At 40.3% G+C, this 18,717-nt stretch overlaps 1 protein-coding gene across 1 annotated transcript; it reads right to left on the bottom strand.

Moving 5' to 3' along the window:
* Positions 1-6,612: 6,612 nt before the first annotated feature.
* Positions 6,613-6,825, bottom strand: LOC126800350 (small polypeptide DEVIL 16). Its single transcript, XM_050527703.1, has one exon. The coding sequence runs from the start codon at positions 6,823-6,825 to the stop codon at positions 6,613-6,615; it is 213 nt and encodes a 70-aa protein (XP_050383660.1).
* Positions 6,826-18,717: the final 11,892 nt, after the last annotated feature.

Raw genomic sequence — 18,717 nt, 5'->3', positions numbered from 1 at the left:
TTCATCAACCGCAATTGGAGTTTAAATTTGAAATATAATAGCATCCGTCTTGGTAGGCCGAATATGAAATTCACTTAGCCTACCTATATTATAAAAAGAGTATACGATATATTTTCATATGCATTCGGCCTATCAACAGGGTGTAGGCTTGGTCTCATTCTTGTACAGTACTCCTAAACACAAGGGTATATATATAGTCAAGTATCTTACAAGTTTACAACAAGGCTGGTCTAGCCAAGTTAATTTTCCAAACTTTGACTTAACTTTCTAAGTTGTGGGTGATATTAATTTCAGCTAATTTTTTTCTGTTAAATTATGGTCGGCCCTGAGGAAGTTCTTGGAGCTCAAGGTGAGGCATAATATGAGGCTCGTGATGCTCCAATAATCTTTTTTTAATTATCATTAGTTTCCTAAGGCTCATTATATAAAAAAAACAAAATCAAAGTCATAATGCAGTATGAGGTAATTTAATTAAACTATTTGCAAAATTTTGAATTTACATAAAAAAAGGTCATTCGAACACAAATAATAAAAGAAAATATCATATCAGCTTCAAGATACTAGTGACTGCACGCCAACGTCTTCTCTCTCAGCCTCCATAGTCCATATACATTTACTTTCAAATCTCGCTTTACCATGGATATATACTGCAATTTGCATGTTTCCAACCTTGCACCTTGCACCTCAGATCGATTTTGAGCCTTTTGTCCTGGAATTCATCGGATTGTGCGTTGATCTGATACAATGGAATTTCACCATGATCATTTTTTTCTTGTGTGTTTTTGGATGGTCGATAGGGGAGTTAATACTAGGGGTTAATTGGTAGTGCACGAGTGTCTGGACTTGTACTAGTATATAGAGTGAAGGGAGTCATTCATGTCTATCAATGATTAGTCTGCTGTCCATACCAAAGCAGGCATTGATTTAAGAAGAGGGTTATTTGAGTAACCACATAAACCTAAGTTGGGGTTTAGGAGGCACATAATATTAGACTATGCAGGGCAACCCCCAACTGGAAGCAAATATTTGAATGGTTCCTCATTTCTAGTAATCTAGGTATTGATTAACATCCATTGGTTTACTCCACTGTTGCAGTGGACTCCCATTCCATATTTCCAGCTGATATTGATGATGATAACTTCATCTCCTAGCTAGTACGTCCATGTGATAAGTAGGGCAAGACTTCGATCTCCTCCCCAAACACACCCAGATCGAAAAGCATGATGTTTCTGAAACGAGAGGACACAGCTGTTAGTGGGTAAAGTCTCTCCAAATAATGGTAAGCAAAACACATCAAATCATATCACAACCAAAATAATGATGTTAGAAGCAGCTCGATTTCAATTATGCCTGTTGCCAAATCTTGCACCCCACCACATTTCTCATCTGCACTCCATTTTCCTCCCAATTTATGTAGGACAACCCTACCAAGGGGTCCATATCCTACATTATATGACTCAGCCTGCACATTGATCTTACTCACAAAAAATTACGGGTGTTTCATTTCAACGATGCCCACTTCTGTTAGATTAAATAACATATCTATCATAATGAGGCTATGCATAATCGATACCTCTGGCAGGAAACCAGCTATTGTAGAATTATGAACATATGAAGTGCATGTAAACTCATCAAATCAATAAGCACGCAAACATTAGATTACTTGAATAACTGCATGTTTTTTGCTCATTAAGTCATCAACTATACGATTAATTTTGATTCTAATAAAAAAATTTGTTCGATGAACTGCTTTAAAGTTTCAACGGTATATCCCTACATACATCAATGGTTCTTGATTTCATCTCCCTTCGGAACCCTGAATATCTACCGGCGGATCCAGCTCAAGACTTGTTTGGGCTGGAGCCCATGTAACATTTTTCATCTCAAATTTTTTTAGGCAAAATTGTCAAAATACATTCCAAACTTAGCTAAAATTGTCAATTTACACCCCAAACTTGTATTTGAGTCAATTTCCCTCCTAAACTTGTTAAAAATTGCCGATTTGCACCACATCCGTTAAATTTAACTGTTTCCATCCAATTTTGCGTCACATGTCATACACATGAGGGGTAATGTTGTCATTTACTATTTATATTTTTCTTAAAAACAAATAAAAATATTCTTTAAAAGGAGAATTATTTTATTTACATCTTTTTTCTACATACTTAACCCTATTTCGAATTATATATTCAATATACCCACTCATTCAAATAGTCTGATGTGTATATATATATATATATATATATATATATATATTTATATATATTTTTATACGTACATATTGTTGGAGGAGGAACGAAACGAGAATAATAACTACGTAATGGAACAAAACGTAACCGTTTAATTATTGATAATGAGGCTTATATATAGGCATTACAAAACCACAATCATGTAGGATTCGGAGTCCTAATCCATTACAGAGATGCGAATATATCTCTAACAGAAAATCTAATAAGGCTAAGACACACATAATGATAGAATAGTAATTCTTCCAGAACACACATTTATTTTTAATTTTCAATTTATTTATTTATATTTTTCTAATATCTTTTAACATATCATATCACATAAAATAATAAATATATAAATCAATAACATGTTTAAAAAAACATTGTAACAAGTGTTCATCTTAAGTAATTTTATTAATTTATTTCATTATTAAATATGAATAAATCTATAATGACAATATTGCCCCTCAAATGCATGACATGTGACTTTAAATTGGATATAAAACATTAAATTTAACGGATATGGTGCAAATCGGCAATTTTTACCAAATTTAGGAGGTAAATTGACTCAAATGCAAGTTCATGGTGTAAATTGACAATTACGACCAAGTTTGGGGTGTAAATCGGCATTTTTGCCTTTTTTTTACTACATGTATATTAGTGTCAACAAAAAAGATATATATATATATATATATATATATATAGATATTTGGATTTTTAGTATTCTCTTATATGCAGGCATTATTCTTCTTAAATAAAAAAAAATCCTGAAGTATAACTTTTCTAATATTCATGCTACTCTATATATTAAATCTAAAATTGTAAGTATGAATTATTACGTTTCAATCTAATTAATTTGAGAAAAAATTTGTGGAGTATTTTAATTTGTCATTGATTTTAAAATTTTGGGGCTCATCTATGTTGGGTTGGTTCGGCGACGCGTGGTGGTCGTTGGTGGTGCGTGGAGGGAGGTTGGTGACGTGCGGTGTTGCTCCGCCGGTGGTTGTTGGTGTTGGCTAGTTCGTTACTGCATGGGTGCCCAGTTTGGTTGGCCTAATCATTTGGACTGTTCCCTCTTGGGGGCCCAGTTTGGATTGGGCTGGGAGTGGTAGGTTTTGTCTTTAGGACCTAGTCATTTCTTAGCCCGTATTTGGGACCTAGATGATGAGTGTTGGTTGATTTGGTCTTCTTATCCCATTTAGGTCGGAAGTATAGATCTTTGGTTCGAGTTTCTTCAAGTAAGTTAGTTGATGCTAATTGATGTTTTATTTTCTGGTTACTTTTGAGCGGATTGCAGCGGATTTTGTCATAAATCTAGTTAAAAAATTAGTGACTTTTAATTGTTTAGGTTTTTATGATTTCTTAGTTAGTTCGTGCACTCTCAATTACGTTGCCTTTTGAAACGGGTGAGATGTGTTCACGATATACCGTACATTTTAATTTCTTTATCTTAGACTATGCGTCATTGATTAAAAAATATATATATATATATTATTTCACTTTCAAAGATTTATAATTTGCATAGTTATATATTTACACTTAGTAATAAAAAATTTGACCTTCAGCCAATTTCAAATCCATCCTGTATTCGGAATCCGCTACTGAATACCTCGGATCGGAACCTTACTTCTACAGCAGCAAGCTAGGAGCTCCAACCTCCATTGAGTGATGGACATAAATTAAGTAGTTGATGGCATATACCGATGAAATGACTTTTTGAATCGACAACTGCCAAATGAGTCACTGACATGCAATGCAAGTGGTTGGAGAAGATGATGATCAAGAAAGAGAGAAAGAGTTTTAGGATTCTGTGGCTGCTTTGGGTCTTACAGTACTTCTGCAGGCTCAAAGTTGAAATACACACGTGTGACTGCTGCACATGATCGATCGAAATTCAATAATTTTTGCAGTAAAGCTTCATTGCGTCAATGGACAATGGTGCCTTTTGGCACGATGAATGTAAAACAGATCGATCGACCTGTTTACAGTGTCTATATAATTTCAAAGTTTTCGACCATGTCAGGGATGCACGTGTAGCCCCTACTGCCAGGGAGCAGCATATTGTTCTCGACTTTAATTTACATTCACATTTTCATATGGTAGATCGATATGACACATTATTATTAGAAAATAGACTTGATCGATCGTTTCTTTCTCCGGACAGCAAAAATGGAAATTCTGTAGATTCAGACCACGCTTGCCCTCGTTTTAGCTATATTAAGTACTCGATCTATGTTATCTGTACGTTGCACTGATATATGAGACTCCAGTGTGTTCAGACTTCAGAGATAGAACTTTCATCATTATAATAATCTGCATGCATGTAGGATGTCTTGTGCTATAAGTCATTAGTCGATTATGGCTTCAATGGTTCAAGTATTCATTTTTCCCCACACACGAACACAAAGAAGAAAACAAAACTCCAAGCTAGATGCCACTTAATTATGCAACAATACTTGAAACAAATAGCCGTTTCTGTTACATCCGTGAACGTGCACAACTTACATCGATGAGTAATACTCAAATGATTACATGCAAAGGTAATGTCTCCATCTAATAATAGAGACGTCGACGTCCAACCCAGAAGAGGGAAACACCTAGCTAGCTTGATGGGAAAATTTTAACTTGCCAAACGCAAAACTTGACCAGCCAGATCAACCGGAGGTCGGTGATCGAAGTGTGTGCTTAAAAAGAGTGTGCTGTAGTTTAGCAGTAAATCACAGGGTCATAAATGAAAGGAATGGTAGACCCAGAATAAAAGTTCTAAAAGGGAAAACTGAGACGATGGCCGCACGAGGGGGAAGTGTTTCAGCTACGCCACCTGCACCGGATCCTGCCCCATCTCTCTATATGACTCTCGCTGTCTCTTTGCTGACGTGCATTCTGGGCCACATGTCTACGTACCATGGGCCACGGCCCATACATACGCATCTTCTATCACCACTGGAGAAATGATCGGTCGCTCGTTTTATTTTCGGAATCAATTCACTCTCCTAGACGATGAGAAGATGAGCTTCCTTGGTTCTTGGAGTTCTTTGTAAACGTTTTGCGTGTGAAATTCTAATCGTATAACTTGTCTTCGTTCGATCCATATTTTAACAATTGGAAACAAATTCGTATATAAAAATTGATCGGTAAAAAATAATAAATCAGCTAGCTTGTTGGATGCATAATTAAATAAGTTGTATGTGTTATTGGTGATATAGTTATGAATGCCACCTTTCTCACTATTTTACATAAGTCAGTCTTGTATGTACATCGTTCATTTGTTCATATACAAACAAAAATGTGTATGACATTCTCTCTTTTAAGCCAGAAGATTTTGTTGCAAAACAAGGAACACTAATAATAAACTAACATTATACACTTCATAAACTAATATAATGAGATACATGAATGGTTTCCTTGCTAGTGTTCCCTAAACAGGAGGAGGCCACTTGTGTCTGAATCGACAAATCATGTAGGATATATGGGGTATGGGCAGCATCATTTTTATCTAAATGCATCGAACTATAAACAACGTCACTTAATTCCATACATTAGTATATACAACCCTAATACAGGACCCTTATCTCAAACATCGTTTCCTTGGGCACTTTGGAACCACAATGATAAAGCTGGAAAGCTTAAGGGGGAATAATGGAACTGATTGTTCTTCCACTTCTTCGCTCTCTTTTTTATTCTTCATTTGTTTTATTCATGAAAAATGAAATTCAAACTGGCCAGGTTAATTGTAATTAGTAAAAATAGCTTGAAAATATGAGTCATGCATTTAAACCTTGACTTACAGGGAGCCAAAAGAAAACAAAAAGAATCAGAATGCACTACTGTATGTTCGCTTCTGTTTCTGCAAGTCCTGGATTTCGTTTGGAAATAAGGGTTTGTCCTATCAATTAAACGAATTAAATTATCTAAATTAGATTTGTATGAATACAGTCCACACAGGTTCACAAATGAAAGATAAAAATCTATTACCTGAAACAAGGCAAACTCACCCTTGAGGGAAAAAACCCAGAATTCCTTCCAACTTCATTGATCCATTGGTAAACTCCAGCGGCTCGTACTTTTATCATACAAAAATGGACGAAATAGAAGAGGAGTACTTGGTAAACAAACAAACAGTAAGCTAAAACATGATTTTAAATAGAATGTAAGATCCAACGACGTTGGAAAGCCAGCAGATCTGGCTGATTCAATGAAAAAGGGCTAATTATAATTCCTTGACGAACATATTGATTTTAATTACAGTCCCTAGATAAGATATAAGTAGGAGAACAACACTAGCAATAATTGTAACACAGAAAATATTTAGATTAAGTAAAACTAACAACCCGCAGCTGCAGCTATATATAGAGAAAAGGCGAGCTAGCTAGCTCTGGGATCCTCATGAATCATTACGTTCATGCGAGCAGAGAAGCATTGCTATGCAACGTCGGAGGATGTAGAACTTGGTCCGCTGCTTCTTCATAAGATGAGTGCACTTTTGACCAAAAGATCTGCAGGGCTCGCATCCGCCATTGTTGTGCAGATTCCTAGTGCCATTACTGAAGCTTGCAGTGGTTTCTGCAGTATTAGTAGTACTGTCACTTTCTTTCATTTCCCTCTGTCACTATAGTTTTGCCTACCATACTAGTGCACTAGAAGCGGTAAATTATTGAGAAAGGTAGATATGGTGGTGCATGTGCTTGCTTGATCTATTTATATAGAAGAATAGAAATGGTTTGCAAAAGTAGAAACTGCTAATTACCATAATTGTATGCAGAATCACATGATTTGATAGGGCAAGTAATTCGATCATGGTAGAAACAAGTTCAGCACGTACACGTCAAGCTAGCTAGTCACTGAAGTTCCGACCACACATGGATGAGCCAGAAATGAACGTACACGAATTTTTTTGCAATTTAATTTTCACATGTAATTACTCGAATGGAAAATGCAACGTAAATTACGAAAAATCAAAATGAAAATAGAAGAGGAACTAAACAAAAATAGGATAAAACACATAAGATGATGACGAGTCACTGGTACTCTTGTTTTTTCTATTTTACTTCACAGAATGCCTCAAAGGCTCAAATTATTTGCGAGCTTTATTATAGTCACACTATGGCTATCTGTTTTGTTATACCATAATCTATAGATCCAGAGATTTATTGACGAGTCACTGGTACTCTTGTTTTCCTATATTTCAAAATTGTTTGACAGCTTTTTGATATTGCATCTTCTTAATTTAAACCTTTTGAATTGATCATGGATAACTGATTATAAGTAAGAAGTTTATCTTTGGTTTCTTTCTCTCTCTTTTTTCCTAGAATAAAAAAAGAAATTGGAACTGGGACTGGGGTTTGGGGGGCCTGTTTGTGTGATTGATTATAGAGCAGAGAAGGGACCCTCTGAGACTAGAACTTGCCTTTGGTAGTTTTAGGTTGTAATGTATCATTTATATGGACTGTGAACACTGCAATATACTAGCTGCCAGGGAAGGATAGTTACACAGCATATGGAAAACACAGACTGGGGCATCTATATATAGCTTCCATTTCTATCTTCTTTTTCTTCACCTGAGATTTTGAAAATACAATTAACCTTCAACCCTTTTCACTTCCGAGTATCCCATCCAAGCCAGTGAAACAATACATGTGTATGATTAATTATACTAGTATTTCTTGATAGCAGCTAACATGCGTGTGCCATATATCTCTTGGAGATGCACATAAGATTTTGGCCGAGGCATTGGCAGATTCAAGCTAGATATTATATTTTACTGAAGTGCTTCATCAAACACTTCGTTCTCTCTACTTTCTGAGCTTCTGCAGAAACTTCTCAAGAAACCAAGTTGTCAAGTTACATCGCATCCCCAGATTTAAGATTGGGGATTGCTCAATGAGACAACGAATAAGCCAGAATATAGGTAATTTGAAATGTGATCGGGTACTAGTGTTTTAATTTTAGGTCAGCAAATAAATAGAATCTTTGACCATGCGTACCCCCACACATATGAATGCCTTGAACTCTAGACTACAGAGTACAGAGGATTGCTGTTCTGGCTCGCTCAGTCCAACTATATGTGTCATTTTCCAAGCACTGTAGTGATAAGAGTGATCTGAGAAATTGAAAGACCAAAGACAAGTTTGATATATTGGTAAATAAGCACATAGGTTCTAGCTACTTGCTAGAGAGATATTTATAGAAGTAACAGAGAGTTGAATGTTCACCAGTCACCAATATGTCCTGCCATTATTGGTATTGAATGGTGTTGTACTGTTCGTAAGTGAGTATTAATCGTTTTCGAGTTTCGACTATGAAGTTTCATTAGTCGATCGAGAGCACCATGAATCTTTCACAAAGATCATGTACATATATTAATGGGTCTTCACGCCATGTGCTACTCGTTATGGATATAAGAGAAGATAAGACTCAATAATTTATGATGCTAGCTCTAGCTTCTTGGTCTCAGGGAACCTTTTATTCTGATGAGTCTCCATCTTCTATGATACAGCATCACTATCATTACCATGATCTGCAATTATCTTAACTCAAACTATCTGCAGTTTCAAAGACTGGCAATACACTAAATACAGCATCACTATCATCACAACCTCCCTAATTAATTTCCACAGTCAAAATCATTTTGTCTTTAGCACCGGCTCCAAGGTAAACATTGAGGGTTTCCTCTCGGGTTTATTTTGAAATCCTCTACAACAGTAATACAAACAATTACTGTAGAAACGTGCCATCACGCGCTCGACTTTGCCAAAGTGTTTCCGTCTCCCTATCCAGCGGCGAGCCTCTTCGCCGTTGTCAGACAAGACTTGGTTGCTTCTGTTGAGGTTGATGAGTGTCCGCATCGATCTTTTCGATGTCGGGTATATGTTGGAGGCTCTTGTGTCGAGGGGGAAGAGAACCGTGGTGGCGTTTAGAGATTGGTTTGCCCCTCTCTGGTTTGGTTGGCAGCGGGGAATGGTGTGGTGAAGTCGGATTCCGTCTGTGGGGGAAGAACTCGTGGTGGTGGGGGATAGATCGGAGGTTACGGCTTGGAACTGAATCGGCTTTCTCCGATCTGATCTGGGGAAAAACTGGAATCTTCATAGTTGTCCTTCACGACACTATGACGAAGGATTGTTGGCAGCGGGCGATCAAGATCAGAGGGCTGGCACCGGCGAGGGTGGCGGTGGTTAGGGCTGGACAGATTTTTTTGGCAACCTGCGGTTTTCGGATTCCTGGGGTGAGGCCTCAATTTGGGTTGGACCCACTCTTTTGGGCCTGGCATGGGTCAATAAAAGTAGCCCATTTAGGGCATTTATGATTCGTGTTTTGTTATCTTATGTTATTAGGATTAAAAATTGTGTTTTCAATAAGAAGATGTGAGCATTGTCCTTGTTGGCATAGACTTATGCCCGATATAATCAGCGCAACTATCAGAACACTAAGGCTAATAAATAGCTCAGCATCGCAATACCAGCAGTGAGCTAGTCACACTAGCTGTGCAACGGGCCGCCCCGCGGCCCAAACCGACTACGGACGCGCCCTCACGCGCATCCCAAAGAAGGCTCCAGAGAACCATCTCAATTGGATTTTTTCCCACACCAGAAGATGAGTGAATGATCTACCTCAATTTAACTATAAAAGGTTAAACCCTTGACCTCGTAAGGTAAGGGCACTTAACTACCAACTGTTACTCTGCATAAATTATTACCAATCTGACTTGAGCATCGGAGAGTTGAAGACCACGCCGTCGTGGTCTCCACTTTGACGACTCGTACTACTTGTGATAGGAAAGAAACGAGGAGCACAGCGTGTCGCATCAACAAAGAGTGTAGCGTATTGCATCAGCACAATTCACTACGTTAACATTGGCACCGTCTGTGGGAAACGTAACAAAAAGATCCCATAAAACACATGCAGCTTTAGCGAAGCAACTGCACTTCGAAATGAGCACTCTCAATCCTACCACCCCCCCCCAATTTCGGCTGACGATCATGTAGAAGACGTAACTGATCTCAGTCTCAACCATCCCCTACCCTCCACAAACGACCCTATCATTCTCACCCCTACACCCGGGACGGTCGCCAGCACTAGCGCGACTCCTGATCCCGTGATCGCCGCAAGAATGGCAAACATGGCCAATGACCTAGCTAAGTGCCAACATCACGAAACAATTGAACGCGAGAAGGCCGCGGCTTTGCAGGCCGAGCTTGACAGGATGCGAGCGCAGCTTGAGCGGGCCGAACGCAGTCATCAACACGGTGAATCGCAGCGAAAAGTCAGCGCGCAAACAAAAGGACAGGAACAAGTTAACCTGAGCATCAGCTTGACCCCCTACGAACTCGCCAAGAAGCGGCCACCATCGCCACATCATATTCTAAACCGTGAAGAGGGAAGCACGAGCGTAACCTCTCGCTCACGACCCCGTACAACTGGCCACAGCACGGATCCCACATTGGCTCTGATATTGCAGCGGCTAACCACAATAGAGCAGCGGGACGCCAATCCGCGATACCGGCCAGTGTTCGCAGCCAGGCCCCTTCATTACGCAAATAATGAATATTGTACGTCCTTCACAATCCAAAAGTCTGAAAATTACGCCATACACGGGTGAGGGCAACCCATTCCGGCACATAGATAACTTCAAAAAAGTTACCGCTAGCAGAGAATTTGACGACGCCACACTCTGCCACCTGTTTAGCGAAACACTATATGGGGATGCCATGAACTGGTTATTCGAACAACCGGCGAACTCCATGGATTCTTTCGCGCAGTTGACTACATCGTTCCTTAATCGGTTCATCCTCATCGCCAGAGAAGCACATACAACAGACGTTCTATTCCAAATAAAGTAAGAAAGTAGGGAAACATTGGGCGCATTTGTCATGCGATGGCAGACAGCCGCATCCAAATGCCGGAACTTGAACAAAACACTTGCCTTTGCCGCATTCAAGGAAGGACTACGGTCTGAAAACTTCATGTTCCATATCAACGTGGACCCTCAAATGCGAGACGCCACCTACGATGAAATTATGACTGAAGCTATGTGGTACGCTCAGGCAGAATATGTCACATACGGGGAAAAGCGAACTCCGGTACCATCAGACAAAAACACTGCGCCGCAGTCATCTGTACCTACAAACACAATTCCCTTACAACGTGAGCTATACCCCGGCACAGAAGACCGCAGCAAAAGAAGGAAAAGAGAGTGACATCAGTTAAACCGCCATAACGAGCATAACCATGATCGGCACAGAGGCCGAGACAAGAGCAGGAGACTCGACGGTGAGCGTCGCAATAACAGAGATCCTTGCCAAGTTAACGCGATGAGTCACCGCGGTGACCACACACCACCGAGGGAAGAAACTCAAGAAGACTTCTTTCACAAACATCAGGGTACGTTGAGGAAGCTAGCAAGACCACTACGCCCTCAAACCGAAGCGAAGACTGGTAAGTGGTGCAGGTTTCATAAAAATGGAAGCCACAACACGAACGATTGCAGAACTCTCCGCACACTGAGAGCCAATGGCGACACAGGTGTCCGGGCAGCGCAGCCAAGGGTACAACAGACGTGATTGCCGCAGTAGAGAACCTACGCCGTATCAATGTGATTGAGGGCGGAGCCCCAATGACAAGCATGTCCAACCTTACAAAAAAGCGCTTCACCCGCAGCAACCATCTAAGGAAAGTCGCCATCACAGGGGGAAACGCCAAAAGACAGAAGGAATGATGGAAGCAGATCACCTTCACTGAAGAGGAGGAAATTGGCATTTCCCTACCCAATGACAACGCATTCCTCATTGACGCGATCTTGGGTGGACAGTGGGACGTAGGGAAAATGATTATCGACACAGGATCCGCAGTTAATGTCATATTCAAAGGATGCTACGAGAAGATGGAGCGTAGTGGTAAGAAGTTAGTGCAGGACCACGAACTGTTGATCAGCTTCTCCGGTGACGTAACCCAACCTTTAGGCTCAGACTACATGACGGTACGCATTGGGACTGCACCATGCACAATATATGTCGAATCTGAGTTCATCGTAGTTGATGCCTATAGTTCTTACAACGGGATCATTGGTCGGCCTACTCTCAACCGAATATGAACCTTCATTGCTGGGTACATGATACTCATCAAATTCCCAACCCCAAATGGAACAGGACAGGTCCGGGGATCACAGTCTGTGGTGAAAGATTTCCAAGCACTCTCAGTTAGGCACACACGCAACCGTCACGAAATCTTAGCGGTACATGCTGCAACAAACTTAACCGACAAGGTCGTCGATGCACGCGACTGCGATGTAACAACAAGAAAGGGGAAGAAAAAGACCACGCCTTACGAAGCCAAGACTCCAGAAAATCCCGAATCTTCCTTGAAAAGCATCACACCCTTCCTACACCACCCGGAGCGAAAAATCAAGATCGACGCTAGTCTTAGCCCCACAGTGGAGAAGGACCTAGTAAACTTCCTAGGAGAGACCATGGAAGTCTTTGCATAGTCCTACGAGGATATGCCCGGCATTTCGCCTGACATCATCATGCACGAGCTACACATCAAACCTTCTGCATATTCAGTTAAACAAAAGCGACGTAGCTTCGACGACGAGAAAAGCATGGCAATATGCCAGGAGGTCGACAAATTGAAAGGCATGAAGTTCATTAGGGAAGTCCAGTACCCTGAGTGGATTTCAAACTGCGTTATGGTCCGTAAAGCCAATGGAAAATGGCGGATGTGTGTGGATTACAAGAACGTAAATAAGGCATGCCCTAAAGATAGCTTTCCTCTACCCAGAATCGATCAATTAATCGATACAACAACAGGTCATGAGTTGCTAAGCATGATGGATGCCTACTCTGGGTACAATTAGATACGCATGAACCCCGCGGATCAGGAAGCTACAACCTTCGTTACTGACAGAGGCATTTACTGTTATAATGTCATGCTTTTCGGGTTAAAAACGCAGGGGCTACGTATGTGCGTTGTGTCACGCAAATTTTTGATAAGCACATCGGTCGCGAGATTGAGGTATACGTGGATGACATGTTGGCCAAGAGCGTCAAGGCCGAGGACCATGTAGCCAACCTCCGAACCATCTTCAACGTGCTCAAAAAATACAAGAAGCGATTAAACGCGGAAAAATGTTTTTTCGGCATGACAACAAGTAAGTTTTTGGGCTACATCGTCAGTCAACGTGGCATAGAGGCAAACTCGGAAAAATTACAGGCCATTCTGGACATGGCGTAGTCGGTACTTAAGAAGGATCTATTCAAGGCAGACTCGTGGCGTTATCTCGATTCATCTCGAGGCTAACCGACAAATGTGAACCATTCTTCAAAATGTTAAAAACTCCAACAGCAAGCTGATCGAACCCTTCAAACAAATACTGCATAATCCAAAACACTCGGGGCGACTCAGTAAGTGGGCTATTGAGTTGACAAAATTCGACATAAATACAAGCCACGACCCGCCATAAAGGATCAAACCGTAGCTGACTTTATTGCAGAAATGATTCCTCGAGATACGGCGGAAATAGCACAGCCAATGTCATAACCCCCACCACAATTTCTCAATGGAACTTACAGGTAGACGGTTCCAACATCGCCAAGTCTAGTAGCGTGGGAATCATCTTGAGTGGACCGAGGGGACTCGAGCTGGAGTACGCTCTCAAATTCAATTTTGCTGCCTCTAATAATGTGGCGGAATACGAGGCATTGATTGCAGCACTACAGTTGGCCCTCAGCACTAGCGCAACTAGTATCAACGTAATGAACGACTCTCAGCTGGTAGTCAATCAAGTTACCGGATCTTTCACTGCCAAAGATGAGCAATTAGCAGCCTACCTGGCATACATCACGGCGTTGTTGAAGCGATTCGAATTCTATCATATCACCCTGATCCCGCGGGGCAGTAACGCAAGGGTGGACTCCTTAGCAAGACTTGCCACGGCGCAGCCACATCAATGCCATAAGGATACCATGGTCGAAGTTCTTCACCACCCTTCCATCTCCCAGACTCTACAAGAGATATGCCAAATAGAGCGACACCAAGGCTCGTGGATGGATGAGATCATAGCACTTAACCGTGATGGCAAGCTACCTGAAAACAAGGATGCCACAAGACATCTAACGAGACGCGCGGTGAGATAACACTTGCGAAATGGCACACTCTATCCCCAGGGCCTGCTGAACGCCAGTTTAAGATGCGTTACAACCGAAGAAGGCAAACAAATCTTGTAAGAAATCCACAGTAGCGACTGCAGTAACCACTACGGCAGCTGCGCACTAGCGGGAAAAACAATGCGGACATGATATTACTGGCCCACACTTGCCGCCGACGCAAAAGAGCTAGCCAGATCTTGCCATAAATGTCAAATACATGGGCCTATACCACGCCAACCCTCAGAACCACTATCATACATAGTCAGCCCATGGATCAACTGCCTCTGGGGAATAGATATGATAGGCCCGCTTCCCGTCGGGAAGTGCCAATTTAAGTGGGTCATCGTGTGCATCGACTATCACTCCAAATGGATCGAAGTCGCGTCCCTGACCACAATAACAACTGAGAAGGTCCAAAACTTCCTACAATGCAACATCTTCTACCGCCACGGTACGCCGGAGTATATCATCACAGACAATGGCACACAGTTCAATAATGACCACCTCATCACATGGTGCAAAGCAAGAGGGACTACGCTCAAGTTCGCATCTGTCAAAGATGAACAACCTAAACCTAGAAGTTAGAGAGTTAATCAGATCTAACCTAAGAACCTCGCAAGGAAGAATATGAAGAATGTGAAGATAGTGTTTAGACGTCCTACGCGTAAAGATTTACTACGCAATGACGGACGCACTACGCTCAAAGATAGCGATCAAAAATGTCCTACGCGTAAAGAGTTACTACGCTATGACAGACGCACTACGTTCAAAGATAGCGATTAAAGACGTCCTACGCGTAAAAAGTTACTACACTATGACAGACGCACCACGCTCAAAGACAGCGTTCAAAGACGTCATACGCGTAAAGATTTACTACGCTATGACGAACGCACTGCGCTCAATAATAGCGTTCAAAGACATCCTACGCGTAAAGATTTACTACGCTATGACCGACGCACTACACTCAAAGATAGCGTTCAAAGACGTTCTACGCGTAAAGATTTACTACGCTATGGCGAACGCACTGCGCTCAAAGATAGCGTTCATATGTGCTACGCGTAAAGATTTACTACGCTATGATAGACGCACTGCGCTCAAAGACAGTGTTTAAAGACATCTTACGCGTAAAGATTTACCACGCTATGACGGACGCACTACGCTCAAAGATAGCGATCAAAGACGTCCTACGCGTAAAGATATACTACGCTATGACGGACGCACTACGCTCAAAAGCGATCAAAGACGTCTTATGTGTAAAGAGTTACTACGCTATGACAGACGCACTACGCTTAAAGATAGCGATCAAAAACGTCCTACACGTAAAGAGTTACTACGCTATGACAGACGCACCGCGCTCAAAGACAGCATTCAAATACGTCATATGCGTAAAGATTTACTACGTTTCGTCGGACGCACTGAGACCAGCCAACACCCAAAGAGGCTCGATACAGTTCATTACACCATCTGCAACTTGGCATTCCTTAACCGGGGAGTGGGGGGACACCGAGGTGGGTCCATGGGACCCACCACTGATTATGGCGAAATGCTTAATTATTAACTCTCCAGTCAAGAAATTGCATCCCTAGACTGGGAACTTGGGGGGACTTGTTGGCATAAGCTTATGTCCGCCATAATCAGTGCAACTATCAGCACACTAAGGCTAATAAATAGCCCAGCATTGCAATACCAGCAGTGAGCAAGTCACACTAGTTGTACAACGGGCCACCCCGCAGCCCAAACCGACTACGGACGCGCCCTTACGCACATCCCAAAGAAGGCTCCAGAGAACCATCTTAATCGGACTTTGTGCCATACCGGAAGATGAGTGAATGATCTAGCTCAATTCAACTATAAAATGTCAAACCATTGACCTCGTAAGGTAAGGGCACTTAACTACCCACTGTTACTCTGCATAAATTATTACCAACCTGACTTGAGCATCGGATAATTGAAGACCACGCCATCGTGGTCTCCACTTTGACGACTCGTGCTATTTGTGACAGGAAAAAAATGAGGAGCACGGTGTGTCGCATCAACAAAGAGTGTAGCGTATTGCATCAGCACAATTCACTACGTTAACAGTCCTGGTGTGTGCACTTTTAGTGTCTTGTCTGCTCTAGTTAAGCAGTGAGTTCCTTGCTTTGTCAAATGGCCATTGTTGCCTAGTGGTAGGGTGAAGCTGAGTGTCGTCAGATGTTTCTTCCGTTGGTAATATAGTGGGAAAGCTGGTTTAGTAGACATTAGGATATGTACTTGCGTTACATATCAGCTGATGTTTTTTTTCATTGTGTCACCGTATTGTTAAAGCAAATAAAGTTGTCGTTAGAGTACTATTTGCTAGTTGGTGCACATTTGAGTATATGGTTGTCGTTAGAACACTCTTTGCTAGTTGGTGCACATTTGAGTATATGGTTGTTGTAGAGATTTCTAATAGTTTTTCAAGTCTTTGTAATCAGAGGTTCAGGCTCAATGTCCCCAACATGTATTTATTAGTTTCATTAATAGAGACTTAAGGACAGCCGCACCCCGACCCTTCTTCAAAAAAATAAAAGACACTTGCTCCAATGAGATGGATACGTACGTGTTGCTTGTGACTGGTTTAGAAGGTTTTCTTCATTCTTGGGGCAAACACGAGATGCAAATGTGTGTATAATGGTTTTCTTACTCAGTAATCTTAATTTGTTTATGTTTATTAAGAGAAATGATCAAACAACTTATGTATGTTTCTTTTAGTAAACTTCACTCCCCTAAAAACATTTTAATCATATCTCACTTCTTTCTTTCAATGATTTAATTCAAATTATATGCATGCATATATAAATATCTCCCCTAAAAAAAACTATAGTTGTGGTTTAATTCATTATGCGCAGCACATTGTAAATATGGACTATATCTTACATTCTTACTGTAACTGAGTTCGAAGATTCATTGCTAGGTAAAAAACCGAATTGACTTAGAAACTGATCTGATCCATTTAGATTTTCTTAATCGGATAATTAATCCGAAATATTTGGATTGAAAAAAAAGAAGAAAATTGATCTGATCCGGTTAAAATCGGATTGGATACGGATCCACTTTTTAAATCATCCGAAAAAACCGATCCAGCCCGAATAATTTAACTTAATTACTAAGATATTATTTTTAATATACATGTCACTTTATTATTGGTTAATGAATGAAAGTTTAAACTTATGGTTATGATAATGAATTTCATAAGATTGTGACAAACTTATTCTTTAAATTTGTTTATGAAATTTATATGCTTAGAGTGCTTAGATAATTGAATTAGATGATCAAGCTTGAATTTGAGTTTATAGACATAAGACTTTTAATATTTAGATTTTAACCGAAACCGATCCGAAAATTTAGATTAGTTGAACATCTGAGTCAAAATTTTTAAATTCGGATATGGATGGACAAAATGAATAACCAATTAATATGGATTGGATATGGATTTACCCCAAATTCGAACTGAAATTCGGATGCCCAGCCGTACGAAGATTCACGTTAGGTTTGTATTTGAAGTTTATGAGCATGAGAAATGATTCCTGTCATGCATATATTGGTGTATAGAACTCCGTATCATATAATTAAGCATTCATTTAAAAGGAGAAGCTTCTTTCCCAGTGGACCACTGCATGCTTATAATTTTTTGCAGGTCAGAACGGCATCCATCTACTACATTTGGACAAGTACGGTATACATGTTTGTACAGGAGTTGTGTTAGGTGTAACAATTTCGATACCAATTGAAAGTCACATGAAAAGGAGAAACATGATTTTGGAAAATTAGAACCTGTTTGTTTGATCAAACGAATTTTGTTTTTTTCAAATTCATAGGCCACTGGAACTCTGGAAGTAGCTTCATGGTTACAGTACTTTTTAGAAACTGTTGTCTTTTGCATCAATGAAAAATAATAATTTTTGACATAAACTAGTTTCTTTTTAATAAGGGGTTGGTGCGGCTGCCCTCAATTCTTAATTAATGAAATTGTCGAATACAAGAAGAGACGTGAAACATAAACCTCTGATTACAAAGACCTGAAATAATATCAGAAATCTCTACAAACAAGTACTCAATAACACACCAATTAGTAAAAAGTAATACACAACCGGCAACTCTATTTGGCTTATAAATACGGTGACATAATGGAGAGAACGGTATATATGTAACTCAACTACATAACTTAGTGTCAAAATAATATAGCTATCCGACTATATTGCCGCCGGAAAATAGATTCGACAACACTTATTTTCACCCTGTCACTAGGTAACAATGGTCATTTGATAAAATAAGGAACTTGCTGAACATAAAACAGTTTTTAAAAAGTAAATATTTACAAAATAAAA

The sequence above is a fragment of the Argentina anserina genome, chromosome 6, assembly GCF_933775445.1.
Source record: "Argentina anserina chromosome 6, drPotAnse1.1, whole genome shotgun sequence".
NCBI lineage: Eukaryota > Viridiplantae > Streptophyta > Magnoliopsida > Rosales > Rosaceae > Argentina > Argentina anserina.
This window is presented reverse-complemented; position numbering and strand designations above follow the sequence as displayed.